Below are 16986 nucleotides of genomic sequence, written 5' to 3'. Positions count from 1 at the left end.
TGGAGGGATGAGCATGAAGGAGGAACGTTGCCGAATTTGGCACAAGGAGCTCCCACTGAAGTCAGGGCTTTGCAGCTCTGGCACTTCTGTGCGTAATGCTGGGTCTGTGCAAGCCACTGTATGACAGCAGCACTCTTCGCAAAAATAACAAAGATAACTGTGCTTTTTTACCATTCTCAGCTGAGGGAGCAGCTGCAGCAGAGGTTGTTTTCCAAGAGTGTTTAACTATCAGCCTTACTTCTCTATTGATTCTACTTAATTGGCAAGTCACTGTCACCATCATGTTTTTCTTTCTTTCTTTCTTTCTTTTTTTAAATGATGCCTAATCACTCAAGCTAACTGGTTACCTGCCTAACACCGCCAAGGTGAATGTGTTTCCAGTTTCAATTTTTATTATAAATCACACAGCTATCCCATTTATACACTAGAATTAAAAGGTCTAAAGAAAGACTTCTATGTACAGATAGAATGAAACTGCACATTTTAAAAAATAGATGTTTTCTAAAATATTGAGTATATGAATACAGCATTCAACTTAGTCTTCTTTAACTAGTTAAATATATACGGAAAAAGAGGATTGGGTTACCACATGGATTTTACCAAAATTCATTGATGTTTGTATGTTTTTAAATAGAATACAACTCACAAATTAATAGGCAAGTACACTGTGGTGTTAGAAGGCCTGAAGACACTTGGTACAATTGGGGCAGCTTTTAACCCACAGCCTAAAAGTGCTTCACAAACATCAGCAACATGTCTGTGGTGGATTTAAAACAGAACTGGAAATATTTATACTGTATTTTAGTTTGACTCTATTTATTTAAAAAAAAAGAAAAAAAAAGAAAAAATGTATGAAGACAAACATTCCCATTCTCAATAACATTTCAGTATTGCTTGCCAGGAACAGGGTGAGGGCAAGCTGACAATTTGCCTGCCACCAAGGCAGGTGGGCTGGTGGAGGGTTTTGCAGCCTGCATGCAGCAATCAGCCTTGCTGCTAGAGGCTGTCCTCTCACAGCCAGACCCACCTCAGCCTGTCGCCACTAAAACAGAATAATAAATGCCTAATACCTGCCAGCCAGCATCTTCCCAGGGATGGACATACTCCAAGGAGATGAAAGAAAATTAAATTTCAGTAGAAAACTGAGGTCCCATTGTCATCATTTCAGAGTGAGGGCCCATGAGCAGCTATGCACATGCACAGCCTGAAAGCAGGACCCCCATGAGCTTCAGTGATCCAGGACTTCGCACCATGATTTTAAAGGCTGCTATGAATAGCTGCTACTCTCAGTGCCAGTAAATAGGAGTAACAGTCTGAATCTCAGTGATTTTCCCCTGTTAGCTAGTGTCAGTACCTAGCATTTAGGGTGCCATCACCTAAACTCAAATATAGAGACATACTATGGCTTGCAATCAAAGAAGTGAGACCAATTTTAAAATTGGAGATGATGAATCAATTTATCAGTAAATCATCAAAGGAACTGGGCAATTTATTTTTTCCTGGGGAAAAGGAAAGAGGAAGCCCAAAGAGTTATCACATCATTAGAGAGACAGCACTGCTGGCCTGCAAAATACTTTATAGGCAAGAGCAAATTATCTGCCCCCATAAGCCCTGACAGACTGGGAGAATCTTCTGGATCAGATAATGATAGAAAAAAACTGATTATAGCTATAGCTAAGTGCATGCTTTTAAAAATGAGTTTTGTAGCATTGTCACTGAAAACACATTCTTTGCTCTAATACAGTTCATGATACTCACTTAACTAGAAATGGGGCTAGGATACCCAAAACTTAATGTACACATACACACACACACACACACACACAAAAATAAATAAAAAAAAAAAAAAAGAAAAGAAAGAAACACGGAGAACAGAGGCACCAACTCAGCTGGTCTGGGAACTTCACTCAACCAGTGCATTATGAACTGGGTCATGTTTTTTATTCTGTACTAGCACTTTTATGTGCTGATGGGAGAGTCAGGTGCTCTTCTCAGGCATTAATTCTTAAAATGTCCATTTTTACTGTATAGGGAAGGGAAAAAAACAGCAAGGAAGCACAGAAGACAGGATTCCTCAGTTCTTTTCTCGATTTTGTCATTGATTTTTTGCAGAGATCTGAGCCAGGTGCAGTCTCCCTGCTTCTTATCTATAAAATCCTTCACCTCACAGAAGGGTTGTGAATCCTTTAAGTAACTGATCTTCATAAAGTTAAGCTTTGTATTATCAAGGGTTCACAGAAACACTAAGCATTTCTCTAAAGACTGATTTTTAAGCAAAAAAGTCTACTTATAAAATATTAACAGCTAAGGAGCTAACATTTTGGCTGACCTTTCTAAAGGTTAGTTGGCTTTCTCACACTCTTCCTAGATGTCTTTTTCTGTCCGTTCACATATTTCATTCAACTTTGCTAATCTTCTGTAAGAAAACCTATCTCTGAACAGATAATTAGCAAAACTGTATGCCAGAATGGTCCATCTATGAAGCTGTAGAAAGACAGAAAGCATGGGAGTTTGCACAATTTCAATAGGATAGAGAAAAGACTGTTCATTATTCTGAAGGAGAAGACATAGCTCTAAATAGACTTGGGTCTTAAAACAATCGTAATTTTGCTTTTAAGACTATTTCTTCCTTTTTAACTATAAGTCACAATTTCTTTAAATTGATCAAGTTTCTGTTCGCTCTTTTTACAGCTGGAAAAAGAACTGAGTTGGAGTTTCTGTAAAATCTTGCTTAAGGCTACGTACAGTCAGGTCATAAGACACCATCAGATATGATTAAAATGTGTAGGAGTCAGTAAAGCAGTAAAGGTAAGAGATAAGGTGGTACAAATTACTGTCCCATTCACTTAATTACTGAAGGCACATGATAGCACTGTTCTTCTCCAGCATAACATGAAGCAGCCAAACAACTGCAGAAAGTTAAACAAGGTAGATAAGTGCTTAAGAGAGAAAGAAATATTTCTGATAGTGTAGTACATATTAGTACAGATAAACATTTTCTTAAAGACAATAGTCCAAATCTGGTAGGAGACTCGCTGTATTCAAGGACTCTGCCACTGTACTCTCATGCACCAAGTACTGTAGCTAGCAGCAGTCAGTAGAAGACCTCTGTGGTACATGGAGTATAACAGAAGTGTCCCCAGTCAGTTAGGGGTTGGGTCAGGGTGCAGAGCCAGATGCTGTGGTGCATTACCCTACTTTTAAGTATCACCACATAGGTGAAAGAGAATGCCTTGTTCTCTGCTGGTTTCCTTGAATTCATCCTGTATATCCAGAGAATGTAAAAACTGAAATTGTATATTGCCTACAATCTAAATATTAACACGTTCACTTTAGATAGAGGGAGGTGCACAGATGGGGGGAAAAAAAAGAAAAAAGATTTATATCAATTCTTTACCTCAGCCTCAAGGACTGCCTTTGCTCTCTGATTTATCCAGCCAACATGCATGCTGTCCGGACAGCTGGAATATAGTCTGAATACAAACATTATCCCCAGGATTGCTTTCACTGAAGCAGATCACGATTTGAAGAAATACACATCTTTGTATATCCAAACTACACATCAGGTTCTATTTAGAAATTTCTAGTTTTCTTGACTTGTGGCCGACTCAACAAGATTGCCTTAAAACTGCCTGCCTCTCCCTTCAAAATACTTACGTCCCATTAGCATAGCTGAGAGGCAGCTTGTTCAGACAACAAGGAGAACTTTTTAAGAAAAGGACTAATACTGAAATGGCCATTAATAAATCACAGGCTGAAGGAAACATCAGTCAAGGATGGTTCCTTCTTCCTGCTAGGTAGGGATCCTGCCCTGGGGTATAATGGGTGACAGAAGAGTAGTCTCAGGAGGAAAACAGCCCAAGGAAATCTCCCCTCCCAGCCCTTCTTCCTATTGCTTCACAACAGGATACTGGAGTCTACATTGCACTATAGACCAGACCACTGATATGCTCATGATCAAAAATAACCATTTTTTCAGGGTGAGCAAGAGTGGAGGGAGGGAGAGAAGGAAGAAGGGAGAGACCATCATCTTGCAAAACTTTGTCTTCTGTGTATTTCATTTGAGCACACATGGACAACTACAGCTTATCCAAGCCCATAATTAGAAATAATGTATGTGGTCCATTATTGACTTTCTACCAAAATGAGATGTGAAGGTAACCAACCATCTGTGGATAGGGAAAATGGCTGCCAGTCTGTGTTTTACGGAATACTACGACAAATGTGCTTAACTTCACTGGAGGACAGCCTTATTTTAGAGCCAGACCCTAGCTGTTAGTATCCTCAACTAATTTTTATTAACAAAATTACTCATTCCTTCTGCCTCAGTGTGTAACAAGTTCAGTCTCTCAATAGTTCTAATCGTCCCCTGGTAAGTATCTTCCCGGACTTTTATTTTTCCACTGAAAACAGTAGAAACAATAAACAACTTGACTCCATACAAATTTAATGCATCTTGCATCACTTTTGCCATACTGCTCAGCAGTGGGAATTTATACTGACCGTATTAGGGAAGTGAGCCATAAAAGCATTCCTGACTTCTCTGAGTGTCCGTAGGGATGTGGACCTGGAGCACCTTAAACCCCTGACGCTTGCTCCTAAAATACATGACAAAGACTGGAAATGATTAAATTGGAATTGAGATCAGCAGAGAAAGATGTTTAAAATAACATGGAAAGCAGTCATCTAAAAATAACAACAACAAAAGGTTTATTTCCTTACGTATGAGTCTCAACATGAAGATATTCCTAATGCCAATAATAAAAATACTGCACCCCCCCCTCTTTTCTTTTAGCAGTAGCTATGCACACAGCAAAATTGAGAATGGCAGTGGCTGTGCTTGCTGTAGTTACAGCTGCAAAATATTTTGCCGCCTTTTCTCTTGCTCATCATATTCCAAAATGCTCTCCAGATGAGCAGAAGTTTCCAGTGCTTACTTCTGCACCTTCAGGAGCACAGTTTTGCTTGTTTTAAGTGTGAGAAAAGTCTCACTGGTTAATTTTCATTTATATTGGCAGAAATAAGGTGAAACTTACACAGCCTCACTGACAAAAACTTCTTGCCTCAGTCAAAAAAAAAAATAGCAAGAAATGGTTTATTTAGACTTAAACTTGTCATGGACATAATTCCCACCAGCAACTAATGCCTCTGTTTACTGTTGGTGGGAAAGTCATGTCAAAAAATTAGAAAAACAGCTGAAGCCTTGAAATTTTTTCTCTGTTACTTAATACTGTTCCAGCTTTGTTGGTTTTGTTGTGTTTTAGTATGCCTTAATAAACCCAGTTTTCTTAAGCATCTGTACACATTTTCTCTGTCTGTCCCAGCAGAAGCTAGTTAAGGACAGAACCTCTAGAGACAGGAATGTAACAACCCTCGTTCCATCCCCCCCAGCCACTTGCCCCCCTCTCTCTCCCTCCCTCCTTCCCCCAAAACCCTAACAAACAAAACAGCCACAGCCTTAGCAGCCAGGAGAAAAATCATATGCAGTAGAAATCAGCAAGTAGAAAAATTTTCTATTATTTTTAGATATTTTCTCCAAGAAAACTCTGTGTTCTAAGATTTCCGGCCAAAATATTTCTTTATTGTAGTATTTATTTTTGCAAGTAGCAAGGCAAAGAAAAGTCTGCTCTCCTATTGGCTAGAGCATTTTTTTTCTTTATCTCCTGCAGGTTAATTTTGTATCCTCCTCTTATTTTACCTGAAGAGCAAGTTTTAGGGATGTAACAGATCCTTTCTTACCAAGACAAGAAATTCATAGTCCAGTGGGGCTCTGTAAGCACTGGCAATTTATTTTCCTCACCATTTAATTGACAAGAGGAAAATATGATGAATCCAAATCACTCAGCAAGCAGCAAACCTAATGAAACCTCATTTCTCATGGATTTGTTCCTCATATTCCCTACACTGCACTAGCTCATTTCTTCACACACACTGCAGTCCTCCACAGTGCCCCCTGTGACTCCTTGCAGCACTGGGAGCTTCTTCCATCCCCTGCTGACCATCGCTGCCCTCCTGCATGGGCCAGGGGCAGCAAGCTCCTGCTAGCAAGCCAGGCAGGGCAGAGGCTGGGCTCTCCCCACCTGTAGGGTCTGGTGGAGACCTCAGGGGTCTGTAGAGACCCACAGGGTCTCTCCTGTCTGCCACCCATGGTTTTAACAACACCTACAGGATGAAAATATCTGAGAGCTTCGCCTCAGACTGAACCAGCAACTGAAAGCGGCTTGGTGGCTCATCATGCTGGGACCATCAGTGGCTGCAGTACCGCCACATGACTTCCTTCCTCTTGGCCTTAAATTTGTGCCTTGACATTAATGTTTGTGTAGTGTGCTAATCTTACAGTGTAAAGTATATCATGGGTACTGTACAACCTTCTGAAACTTCTCCTTCTGTAGTTCCCGACTCTTGGGGTTACATTTGCAGAAACACTTAAGACTTTGAAAAGCCGAGTCCAATTATGAGAGCTGTCAGAGTCATGTAGGCTCCTCTAAAACCACTGCTCTTTGTGATTTTCTGTTAGTAACGTTCTTCTTTTACTATCTGACACATGGTAATGATAACAGTAGCTGCACATGGCATATCATTATCTGATGGTATTATTAATATATAATATTAATATATAAGCTTTGCTTATTTTTGGATCTGAAATATCAGAAAATAAAGAGAAACGTGGGGTACGCTCAAGACGGAACAGTGTGTTAGCATTAAAATCACGTTCTAAATGACAAGGGCTGAACTGTGATTCCTGTAAATTCAGTGATGGCGGCAGAATAAAAGGCCTCCCATAAGGTAAATAATGGATGGAGGAAGTAACAGCTAGATGCAAGGAATAAAAATACAGGCAGATGAGTTTTTAGTAGAGCTAGTTGGGGGGGGGGAGAAGTCAGGAAAGACCTGTGGCGTTGGGAGGTTTATTTTGGTTACAAGGGTTGTATAAAATGTGACACAGGTCCCTGGAGCAAAGGGGAAATGCAGAAGGGGACACATTTCACAAAGGCAGATGGAGGCAAGGCTCTGGAGAACAAGATCAGACCACACTAGGTTTAGTAAAATGGAGATAAATTGTTTTCCTGCAGGGCTGTCAAAGTCACTTTTCTCAAATGAGATAGTGCTTGGTGCCATTCTGATGGAAATCAAAGATTGTGAGAGTCTAAACAAGCAGGGAGTTTATTTGTGGGAGAGTGGGGGAACCAAGAACCTGTATCAGAAATAATTAAGGGAATTAAAAAAAAAAATACTCCTGCATCATCACTGAACAAGACTTTAACTTGTAAGTTCAACTTCAAAAGCTGTAGGCTTTTTGGTCTAGAAACTCTGCTATAATTATTATCCAAAAAACTTTTTCTGGATCTCTTGCAGTTTTTAGTTCCAATTGCCTGAAAGCCACCATGAGACCAAAGTTGTTGGTTAACCTTTTTTTTTTTTTTTTTTTTTTTTTTTTTTTTTTGATTAAAATGAACTATATTCTGAATGGAAGTGAAGTTTGTATCTCTCCATACTTAAAAGCAAAAAGATGACCAAAATTTAAGTGTAAAATAGCATAAATCATCTTAAATGATTTATCTGTTCCTACTGTGTTTTCCTAAAAGCAGTAAGCCATTACTACATAAATATTTCTTCCGATAGCTGTGCCATACTCCTGCTATATGCTTCCTCTTTAAAATAAAGAGGTACTGAAATCAGATGTTTACATCACTGAATATAGACCAAGATCTAGCAATTACTTCTCAGATGATAATTTTTCTGCAGAAGAATGTAGTCTTCTGGAACAAATTTATTGAGTAAATCAGTATAGTCCCGTACAACTAGATTTGATAAATGACCATCTAAGTCCTACAGGCCAAAACTCTACTGCGTATGTCACAATAAGCATAGCACAGGGATGTGATGTGATCAAGCTGTAACTGAATATCCACATCCATGGGTACTCTGTGGATCATGGACATCCAATTTTCTCTATATAAACTTAGTAGGGTTTTCTTGTGCAATTTTTTTTTAATCGTACTGCTCACAAGAATAGATAGGGATTTTGTAAAAGGCCCAAAAATTTTTGGCTTTTTAAGAAAGTCATTCTTTCCTTTTTCAAAACTATTTTGCAGATATGGTAATTTGGAAATTTTATCAGATTTCCATTAACGAATTATTGTGGCAATATATTTCAGCCTGAAAAACAAATCAACAGGTACCACTTTTAACATGATTGTCAGGCCTCTTGACAGAGTCTAAATGTTAGAATAAGCTTTAAATTCTCCAAAAAATGGACAAGAAACAAGAGTGCTCTGCAGAACAAGCATACTAGGGGATTGCAGCGTTATAACAAAAGTGGGACCTTGAAAACTAAAATGTCAGCTGTCAAAGCAACACAGACAGCAACTTTTATCCAGTTATTGGGAATACAAACAGAAACCTATTGCACCCAAAGCCAACAAGAATGGGTTGGATTTACTTACTTGTATTGAAATATGGCAAACAGCTGAATATCATAACTGTTAGCAATGTTAGCAATACAGTGTCAGGCATGCTATGGCTCTGTCATCAGCAGATCAATAGTTCTGCTTTTGAGCTAGTTCGGTTCTGACGCTAAGTCTATGGATAGCAAAACATAGCTATGAAGTTTATTCTCCATCTATAAGGTTTTTACCTATTAAATATATCTTTAGTTATATGGCTTTGCTTGATACAAATGATATTCTGGAGCTCAGAAAGTTGTCCATAATCTCAGGAGCGTGTATCAGGAAGATCACTAGCACATCCTGTTACACTTCTGCCCTTTATATTTGACAAGACATTTAGAAGTCTAAAATTGATCTGATGAATCCAATCTCTAACTGCTTCTGTGGTGTGATTTGTCACACGAAAAGGGATCAGACCAACCACACCCAACACCTATTTTACTTCATCATCTCTAACAGGAGTCAAAGGTACTTAGCAGGGAAAGACAACTGCGCTGTAGATGGTTTCAGTCAGGGATCCAGCAGGTATCTAAAGTCACCTAATTTCTCTCTAGTTGAATGTCTCAAAATACAACGGGGCACAAGGAGAATGATACTAACAAATGCCAAAGCAATGCAATGCACACGGAAGGTGCTCTGGGATCTTACAGCTTTAGGGCATTCAACATCATCTAACTGGAATTCAAGACTTTAGGGCCTGTAACTCACTAGATCGCCAGATTCTTAGAATATTTCTGCTCCCTTAAAGAAGGGCCCATACCTGCAATTACACCAGGAATGCTTTAAAAATCCAACTGTTTTTACACTCCTCATTAAAATTTAGACAGCTACAGCACATTCCAAAGCAGAGGAACAGATGCACTTTCACTAAGATATATTTACATTAATCTGACCAAATCATCCAGGACCGAATTCCACACTAAGGTGCCACCAAAGTGAGTTATATTTACAATAAAATATCCTTTTTTGAGAACTCAGATGCCCTTAAGAATCACGCTGCTTTTCTGCAACAGGCATGAGTCTATCCCTTGAGATTTATTCTCCAGTTTCATGGAGAACAGCCTACCACACTGTGCATCCTTAAAGACATTTCATGGACACACTGCAAGCATGCATGGATAGGCACTTCCTCAAATTCTCATTTTCAACAGCTACTTGTCTAGCAAGGCCAGAGGGTGGAAGGCATGTAAGCATCACAGGACCTAAATGACTAAAAGCCAACACCGCTTTATTAACTCTAAGAACTCTCTCTTCTTTACACCACTCTCCCTTAAAAAAAAAAAAAAAAAAAAGACATAAATTCCTAAGTGACCTTAGGAATGGAGTGCTGCACAGGAAGCCCCAGCTTAGCACTCAGCATTTTAGCTACTGAAATTACTTGCTAAGGAGGCATCATTGCAGTTTCCACACTAAGGTAGGGCTTCTGCTTTTCTGCAGTCCCCTGAAGGAATCATTGCAGCTATAAGGCCATGCCAAAGGAAAGAAGAAAACATAATAAAACCTTAAACTTCTCTTGCTCTATCTGTAGGTCTATCCTCAGGATCACAAAGGTAGTCCATGACTCCTTCAGCAACCTGGACAGAAGGGGACCTTACTGCCTATGCAAATCTGGCTTCGATTCCTGAAACCTTGCAGCAAGATTAGCTGCCATCTGCCTAATTAAATTGACCATTTGTCCCTACTAGATGCAGCTGTACTACTTAAAGCAATTAGGGTGGCACAGGAGGGAAATAACATTTTTGATTTGCGAAGAGAGCGTTTGAAGCACTTGCATCATTCAAACATTCATGATTATAAACAGGTGACATTCTTAAGTAGATTCAAAAAAAGACATTCAACAGAATACAGACCATTTCAGAAGTTCTGATTCAAGAAATGTGTTTCCTTTAACTTATCCTTCATTCACATTGAGGAGATTTGCACCAAATAAAAGAATTGCATCTCTGACAATGCCAAGCATTCATAGTTACTGGCCACTGTTTTATAACATACACATTTGCCTTTTGATATAGGACATCTGTGAGCTAGCAACAGTAAAAAAAATCTGAACATTAGCACGGATGGTTTTCCAAGTTTTAGGTCAAATGCTATCAAACTTAACGTAGCAGCTTATTAAGATAAAACAAGTCCTTTTTGTCATTAGATTTCTGATTAGTTGCCTGGCTCCAGAACTTGAGACACAGTAAACAGGTTCCTTTTTCCTGTAGCACAGTGTGAATGCTTAATGCCCACTGGCAATTCTTATAAATCATGAACAGGGAAATCAGTGCTTGAGTCCTTGCTAGGAAAGGGGAATGTGATGATTTCAGCATGTTTCAAAGAGACATTCCTAAAATAGCTAACTGTTCTGTAATTTTATCACAGTATAAAGCCTGTGCTTAGTGGTTAGCCTGAATAGGTCCCTGATCTGCAACCATACCAGTCTCAGTCTTGTCGTATTTCAAGCTAAGCAGTGACAAGCTTTTGACCTGGAAACTTTGAGAGCAGCAGCTTTTAAGTGAATTTTCATATTCCTATGAGTGAATATGAAATACTGTCTGCAGCCTTGCAGATCTCTTTACTGCAGGATATTATCCTTTTTTGGGGTGCAGAGTACAGTGTCCACAGGTACAGCCTACTTTAAGTACAAGACATTTGAAAGAAAGAGTTCCTCTGCCATATGGGGAGATGTAAAATATTTTCCTTTGTAGAAAGCAGGATTTGAATGCGCTCCAGACTGGCTGGAAAAGCTCCAACAAGTGAAGTTTAGCAAAGCTATATGTCACATCATACGTCTTGTGCTGAGGTAGCCATAAGAAAAATAGGAACAATCACTCTCTTTTAATAAATTGTGCTAAATGTGTTCTTATTTTAGAGTCTACATATCGTCACCAAGCTACCATTGATGATGAAGTGGTCTCCATGGAGATACTAGACACAGCTGGTCAGGTGTGTGGCTATGTCTATTAATATCCAATACTTTGACTGGGCTAGACAGTAGAGAACAGCAGTGCAGTGGTGGCAGTGTAAAGGGTGGTAGGCATACCCTACTTCTGGAGACTGAGATTTGCTTCTAAGCAGAATCCTCCTTGTCCCTACCATCAGCTTGCTGTCAGACCCACTGTGCTAGATCTAGACCCTTCTTAAGGATCCCCATTCAAAGTTTTCAAATACAGGAAGAACAAAACAAAGGCAGAATTTACATTAGCATTAAAACGATTTTGTTCTCATTTTCTGATTATGGGCCAGCCCAACACATGTTATTATTATGCACACAGTCTATTTATACAGTCAATTGATGAAGCTCGATAGCCGGAGGCTTGGGTGACCTACACATGTGCCCACATAAATGTCACCCAGTAAATGATTCCCCCCAAAGTGTAGAGCGGTATTGTCTCAGCTGGCCCTCCTTGCTTTGAAAATGTGGTAGGTGCTCACACTGAGCAGTCCTACGCAGCCTATGTGCTGGATATTGTTCAACAGAGACCCAGTTCTGTGTGATTGCCTGCTACCACCCTGCCCACAGGCAGACCTTGACATCTTGACTGAGTGCCACACACAAAAAAAAGGTGACATGTACAGAGTAAAAAGTCAAAGAGATGGACATGGCTTTGCAGGCTATGGAAGCCAACGTCTATGTAAAGGGCTGGTGTCTTTTTCCAAAAGCCAAATTCTAAAGGCTGGTATCTGTCTTTTCAAAACAGGAGGATGCTATTCAGAAAGAAGGACATGTCCGGTGGGGTGAAGGCTTTGTGCTGGTCTACGACATCACAGACAGAGGCAGCTTTGAGGAAGTGCTGCCACTTAAGAACTTGTTGGATGAAGTTAAAAAACCCAAGAATGTCACTCTGATCTTGGTGGGGAACAAAGCAGATCTGGATCACTCCAGGCAGGTCAGCACAGAGGAAGGTGAAAAGCTGGCCACAGAACTAGCATGTGCATTTTATGAGTGCTCTGCTTGCACAGGTGAAGGCAACATTATGGAGGCCTTCTATGAGCTCTGTCGTGAGGTACGGCGTCGAAAGATGGTGCAGGGCAAGACTCGGAGACGGAGCTCCACCACCCATGTCAAGCAGGCTATTAACAAGATGCTTACCAAAATCAGCAGCTAAAAAGAGCTGCATTAAGCCAGAGAAGCATTATAGAGCATATTAGCTTGGAGCAGGGAGGAAGCAAGCAGGGCACATTTTAATAAAGGATGGTCAAAGCTTTGCTATTAAAAAAAATAGAAAAGACAAACCACACCACTATCCTTTTTGAGTAACATGGGTCAGACCTTTTCCTGTTTCAAAATGCATTTAGCCACACTGCTTCTGGCTAACATTAAAAACAAAACAAAACAAACAAAAAAACTCCAAAGGCCTAAATGATTGTGGGGGATTGGCACTGACAGAACATCTTCTGCTTCTACAATGCTGGCTCCAATTCCACCCAAGTTAGTAGTGCCTAAATATCATTTCCAGCCAGCCGGCTACACAGTAGCCATTGGGGAATAAGACTTAGTTCTCAGTCCAGCAACAACCATCACAATTGATATTCTGTATGACTGAATACGCTTAGAGGCTGCTGTGTTGTACCAGAAGGTTCACCTGATACCTTTCACCAGCTCTAAATTGGCGCAATGTGTGCTTTTACTCCAAACTGTCCTTGCTCGTGTTATTTTGTCAACTCTGTGACTGCCGATGTATGCAAGGTATGCAAAAAATATAGGAAAGGTCTTTTTCAGACCCTATAGTATGTTTAGCCAGCAGGACACACATTTCAACAGGTTTGAAGTTCAGTTGCTTTTCCATATCCTCTGAAACAGCAGAACTCATCAAGAAATAATTAGCTGGTCCAGCGGCATTTCAGCATTTTCCCCTCTAAGTGTAGTATACTTGGGGGAATTGGACTGTATGTGCTGCAGAATCAAACTAAAAAAAAAAAAATATATTACTGTTGATTTAGTTATGGGTAGTTTATAGCTCTTGTTTATATTTTTGCTTTTGGTCTTACTTCAATTCAAGTAGTTCCTCCTCCTCCTCTGTCTTCTATTGAAAAAGAACCGAAACCATGGGAAAGGCAAGTATTTAAAGTCTCAAATGTAAATCAGATGTAAATGACCTTTACTGTATCAAAAGGCCATAACTTCCAGCTGTTTAAACTTCCAGATGTTGTTTGAAGTAATCTGTGGTTTAAACAGGCACAAGTTTTGTAATTTTATTTGGTACATTCAAGTTAAAGTGCATTTTATCAGGTTTTGGTGCCTGGGATACGAAGCATCCCTTTTTTTTTCTCTTCCTCCTCCCTGTGCCTCTTGTTTAAGCCAGCTGTCAGGTTTTCCCTCCTGTCTACTTGGCTTGTTGACTGTATTATTGAGGCCTTCTTCCAGAAGAAGCAAGAGATAAAGAACTAGGACTGGGGAGATTTTCAGGTTGTGGCTCTTACCAGTTATGTTGCAGCCCTTTAGGCATCTCAGTTTGGCATTGTGTAGAACCATAGCCAAAGGATGGAGTGACAAATAGGGATATTACTGGTATTCTCCTTTGAAGAGCAGCCCTCTCATAGCAAACTGCTCACATCTATTCTCCACTGCTATGCACTTTGTATGGTTATTTGCCTCAGTGAAGAAAGAACACCAGAAATTCATCAAACAAAATTTACCACAAATGTAGAAGAGTAAGGATAATTGATTGGACAGCACTATATACAGTTATAATAAGCCACATAAATGGTGGAACGGACTGGATAATCAAGCCTGTATATTCCTGTGAACAGAGAAAAGTCCTAAATTAGGCCTTTTCAATAGGATTGACTTAAAGGTACTTCACCAAAGTAAATTTCATTAAAACATTCTCTCACTCACATCTCTAACCCAATCAACACTAAAGAACATCACTTTCAAATGTACATTTTATTTGGGATGTTATTTATTTTCTCTGTTTACCCTCATCTAGGTAGTGAAAATTCATTCACTCCTTTGGAATCAGTGTCTGTATTTTCCCTCATGTGCAGATATGCCGCTGTACATCAGCTACAGACACTGCCGTCAAAACTTCACTGTGTCGTTCTGGGCAGGATGTTCTGGCAACAGATGAAATGCCACAATCTCTTTGACACATCTGTTCTCAAATTATTGGTCATCTCTAACTTCTGTAAAAAGTCAGATTTTGCCTTTTTAGTCTTGTTAGTAATGCAGAATCAATGCAAGTGTAAGAGAATAAGCTAGTATCTATTCGTGCAGCAGAAGTCATTAGCTGAATTTGCAATCGTGTATAACATCAGAAGTGAGAGTGAGCATTTGTCCAGGCACCAAGTCATTCTGTTATCTTTAAAATCAGTGAAGTTGCACAAATCTGAAACAAACAAAATCTTTACGTGTAAATCCCATGGCAGCAGAGTTGACAAGGAAAGTTATTATTTCAGTATTCTAAGCAATTGATTTTATCCCTCTCTAGGCAATATGAACTGTTTTTTTTCTCTCTCTCTAAAAGCCTGTCCTAGGTTTCAGAGTAGAGCTGCATTTCAAATACAAAAAGGTAATAAATGAATTACGACAGAAAATAAATTAATTATATTCATACTGGGAGAGCTGAAAGGAAAGAGAAGCTAAGTTATGGCCCTAATATTTTCCAAAAGAATCTCAGCAAGTTACATCTTTGCTTACACTGTCTGGTATGGGGAAGTCATAAAATCATGGTGAAAGAAAATGTTCCACTGTGCAAACATGACTTATTACATAAAGAACCTCTAATAAAAATAGTAACATTCCTTTGCAAAGACTGAATTTGGAACTGCCGAATATGATAAACATTCAGTTAAAAAGGAGGCTTCTATTTTGTGACCCTTCCTCCCACACAAACACAGATTTCTTTACTTAATTGCTCATTAATTTTTTTTTCCTCTGTGTAGTGGGCTGCTTGTCAAGCCAATTATAATATAGTATATTATAACCTGTTGATACATACTACATAGTATTAAATGCAATCTGATTTACTGTTGCTCACAGTGTTGCAACATATTATCAGCTATGCTCTAAAAATGTCCTATTTCTACAATGTGCAAATTGAGCCAAAATGTGCTGAAGCATTGAAAAGGCCAAATGCAACATGAACCCAAATTCAGTAGCTTTTCCACAGCAGACGTGAACAGTTTAAATTCTGTTTCTACTACTGCTATTTAAATGTACATATGACACTAGCATTAAATTCCTCTCTTCTACCCTTTTCGTTTCTGTGGGGAAAAGTTGAGAACAAAGAGAAACAAAAAGGGGGAAGAAAGGTGAGATGGACACTTGTTTCCTACAACAAGTTGATTGCCATTTATGAAGTTTTTAAATATTTATCTTCAATTGATGAAGAGTTAGTCATGGCCATGCTGCAAGACCTGGATCAGGAACCAAAACTTCCCTAGAACTTTAAGAATCTTCATATCTGGGGATTCAGTGCAACTAATGATGAGAGTGAAGGACAGCCATTAGGTTTGCACTTGGATCCTGAAAAGTTGTCCCCAAACCTGGGGATAGTTGCATCTGGCAGTTTGCTACAAGGCTATTTGTTTTTTATATATATAATGATCTGTATGCATTTTTACATTAAAAAATATGAAAGCTTGTGCTTGTAGATAATATATAAGAAAATATAAAAATAAAGATAAAAATTAGTGCTATCTGTACTAGACTCTTATAAATTGATCTTTCTCTAGTTGTCTCCAAACTCTTGTCTTCCAGCTTTTAAGGGGCCAGTTCCTAAAGTCCTGCTTTTATTTTTATTTAGCCTTTACCTCAGGAAAATAGTGAATACTGAACTTTGCCTGAATAAGCACTTTACCATTTGGATCAATTTATCCAAATTATGTGGCTGTTAGACCAGCATTCCTAGCATCAAGAGATCTACATAGCATCTACAGTGCGTGAAGCACAGAACCATATGCCACGGTAGCCAATTCAAGGCTGAGCCAAAAGGCTACAATGCCTGGGTTTTTAAATGACCTCAGCGAAACGCACTGGAAACCCTCCATTCAAACACTGTCCTGCCAGGCAAATGACATGGATCCCGATCCCAAGCTTCCTAGGCAAAATCCTGGACTAAGAGGTAGGGGAGCTTTATGCCATAGATTCAGTCACCTTTTCACAGCTATGCCCAGTCTCCAAGGAAAAATCCAGTGTCCTGTGGTTCTAATCTCTTCCTCCTATATAAAGTACATTATAGCAGTGATGCGCAATCACACACAGTTTGAGTATTAAGCTGTAGTGGAGGATGCTTCAACACAACTGAGGGGAACTGGCCGTAAACCACTTGAATGTATTCCTCCAAATCTGGGTGAACCAAGTAATCCAAGCATGGATCGTAAACAGCTGAATGCCAGTAGGATATAAGAATGTCACCTCTGGCAATGAAGCGCATGAAGTCTGGGTGCCAGATCTAGTGTGAGGTGAGACCTCCCAGTACTAGGCAAGGCATCTTTCCAGTCACTATCTCCCTCCATAGCACTGCAAAGTAACTTTGCGTTATGTCAGGCTGCTCTACAACTTGCTCCAATAGCAACCAGTCAAAATAATCTTTCCTGCAAAGCAAGT

At 39.5% G+C, this 16986-nt stretch overlaps 1 protein-coding gene across 3 annotated transcripts in view; it reads left to right on the top strand.

Annotated features, from left to right (window-relative positions):
- Window positions 1-16082, top strand: part of RERG (RAS like estrogen regulated growth inhibitor) — a 107916-nt gene extending 91834 nt beyond the window's left edge. For all 3 annotated transcript variants that reach the window (XM_062591140.1, XM_062591131.1, XM_062591123.1), the window contains exons 4-5: window positions 11305-11378; window positions 12134-16082. In XM_062591140.1, the coding sequence (XP_062447124.1) occupies window positions 11305-11378; window positions 12134-12541 (482 nt within the window). In that variant the 3' untranslated portion in view covers window positions 12542-16082. The remainder of the gene's footprint in view (window positions 1-11304; window positions 11379-12133) is intronic.
- Window positions 16083-16986: the final 904 nt, after the last annotated feature.

Source organism: Rhea pennata, chromosome 1 (assembly GCF_028389875.1).
Source record: "Rhea pennata isolate bPtePen1 chromosome 1, bPtePen1.pri, whole genome shotgun sequence".
Classification (NCBI taxonomy): domain Eukaryota; kingdom Metazoa; phylum Chordata; class Aves; order Rheiformes; family Rheidae; genus Rhea; species Rhea pennata.
Note: the sequence above shows the minus strand (reverse complement) of the source record. Positions and strands in the feature narration are given on the sequence as shown.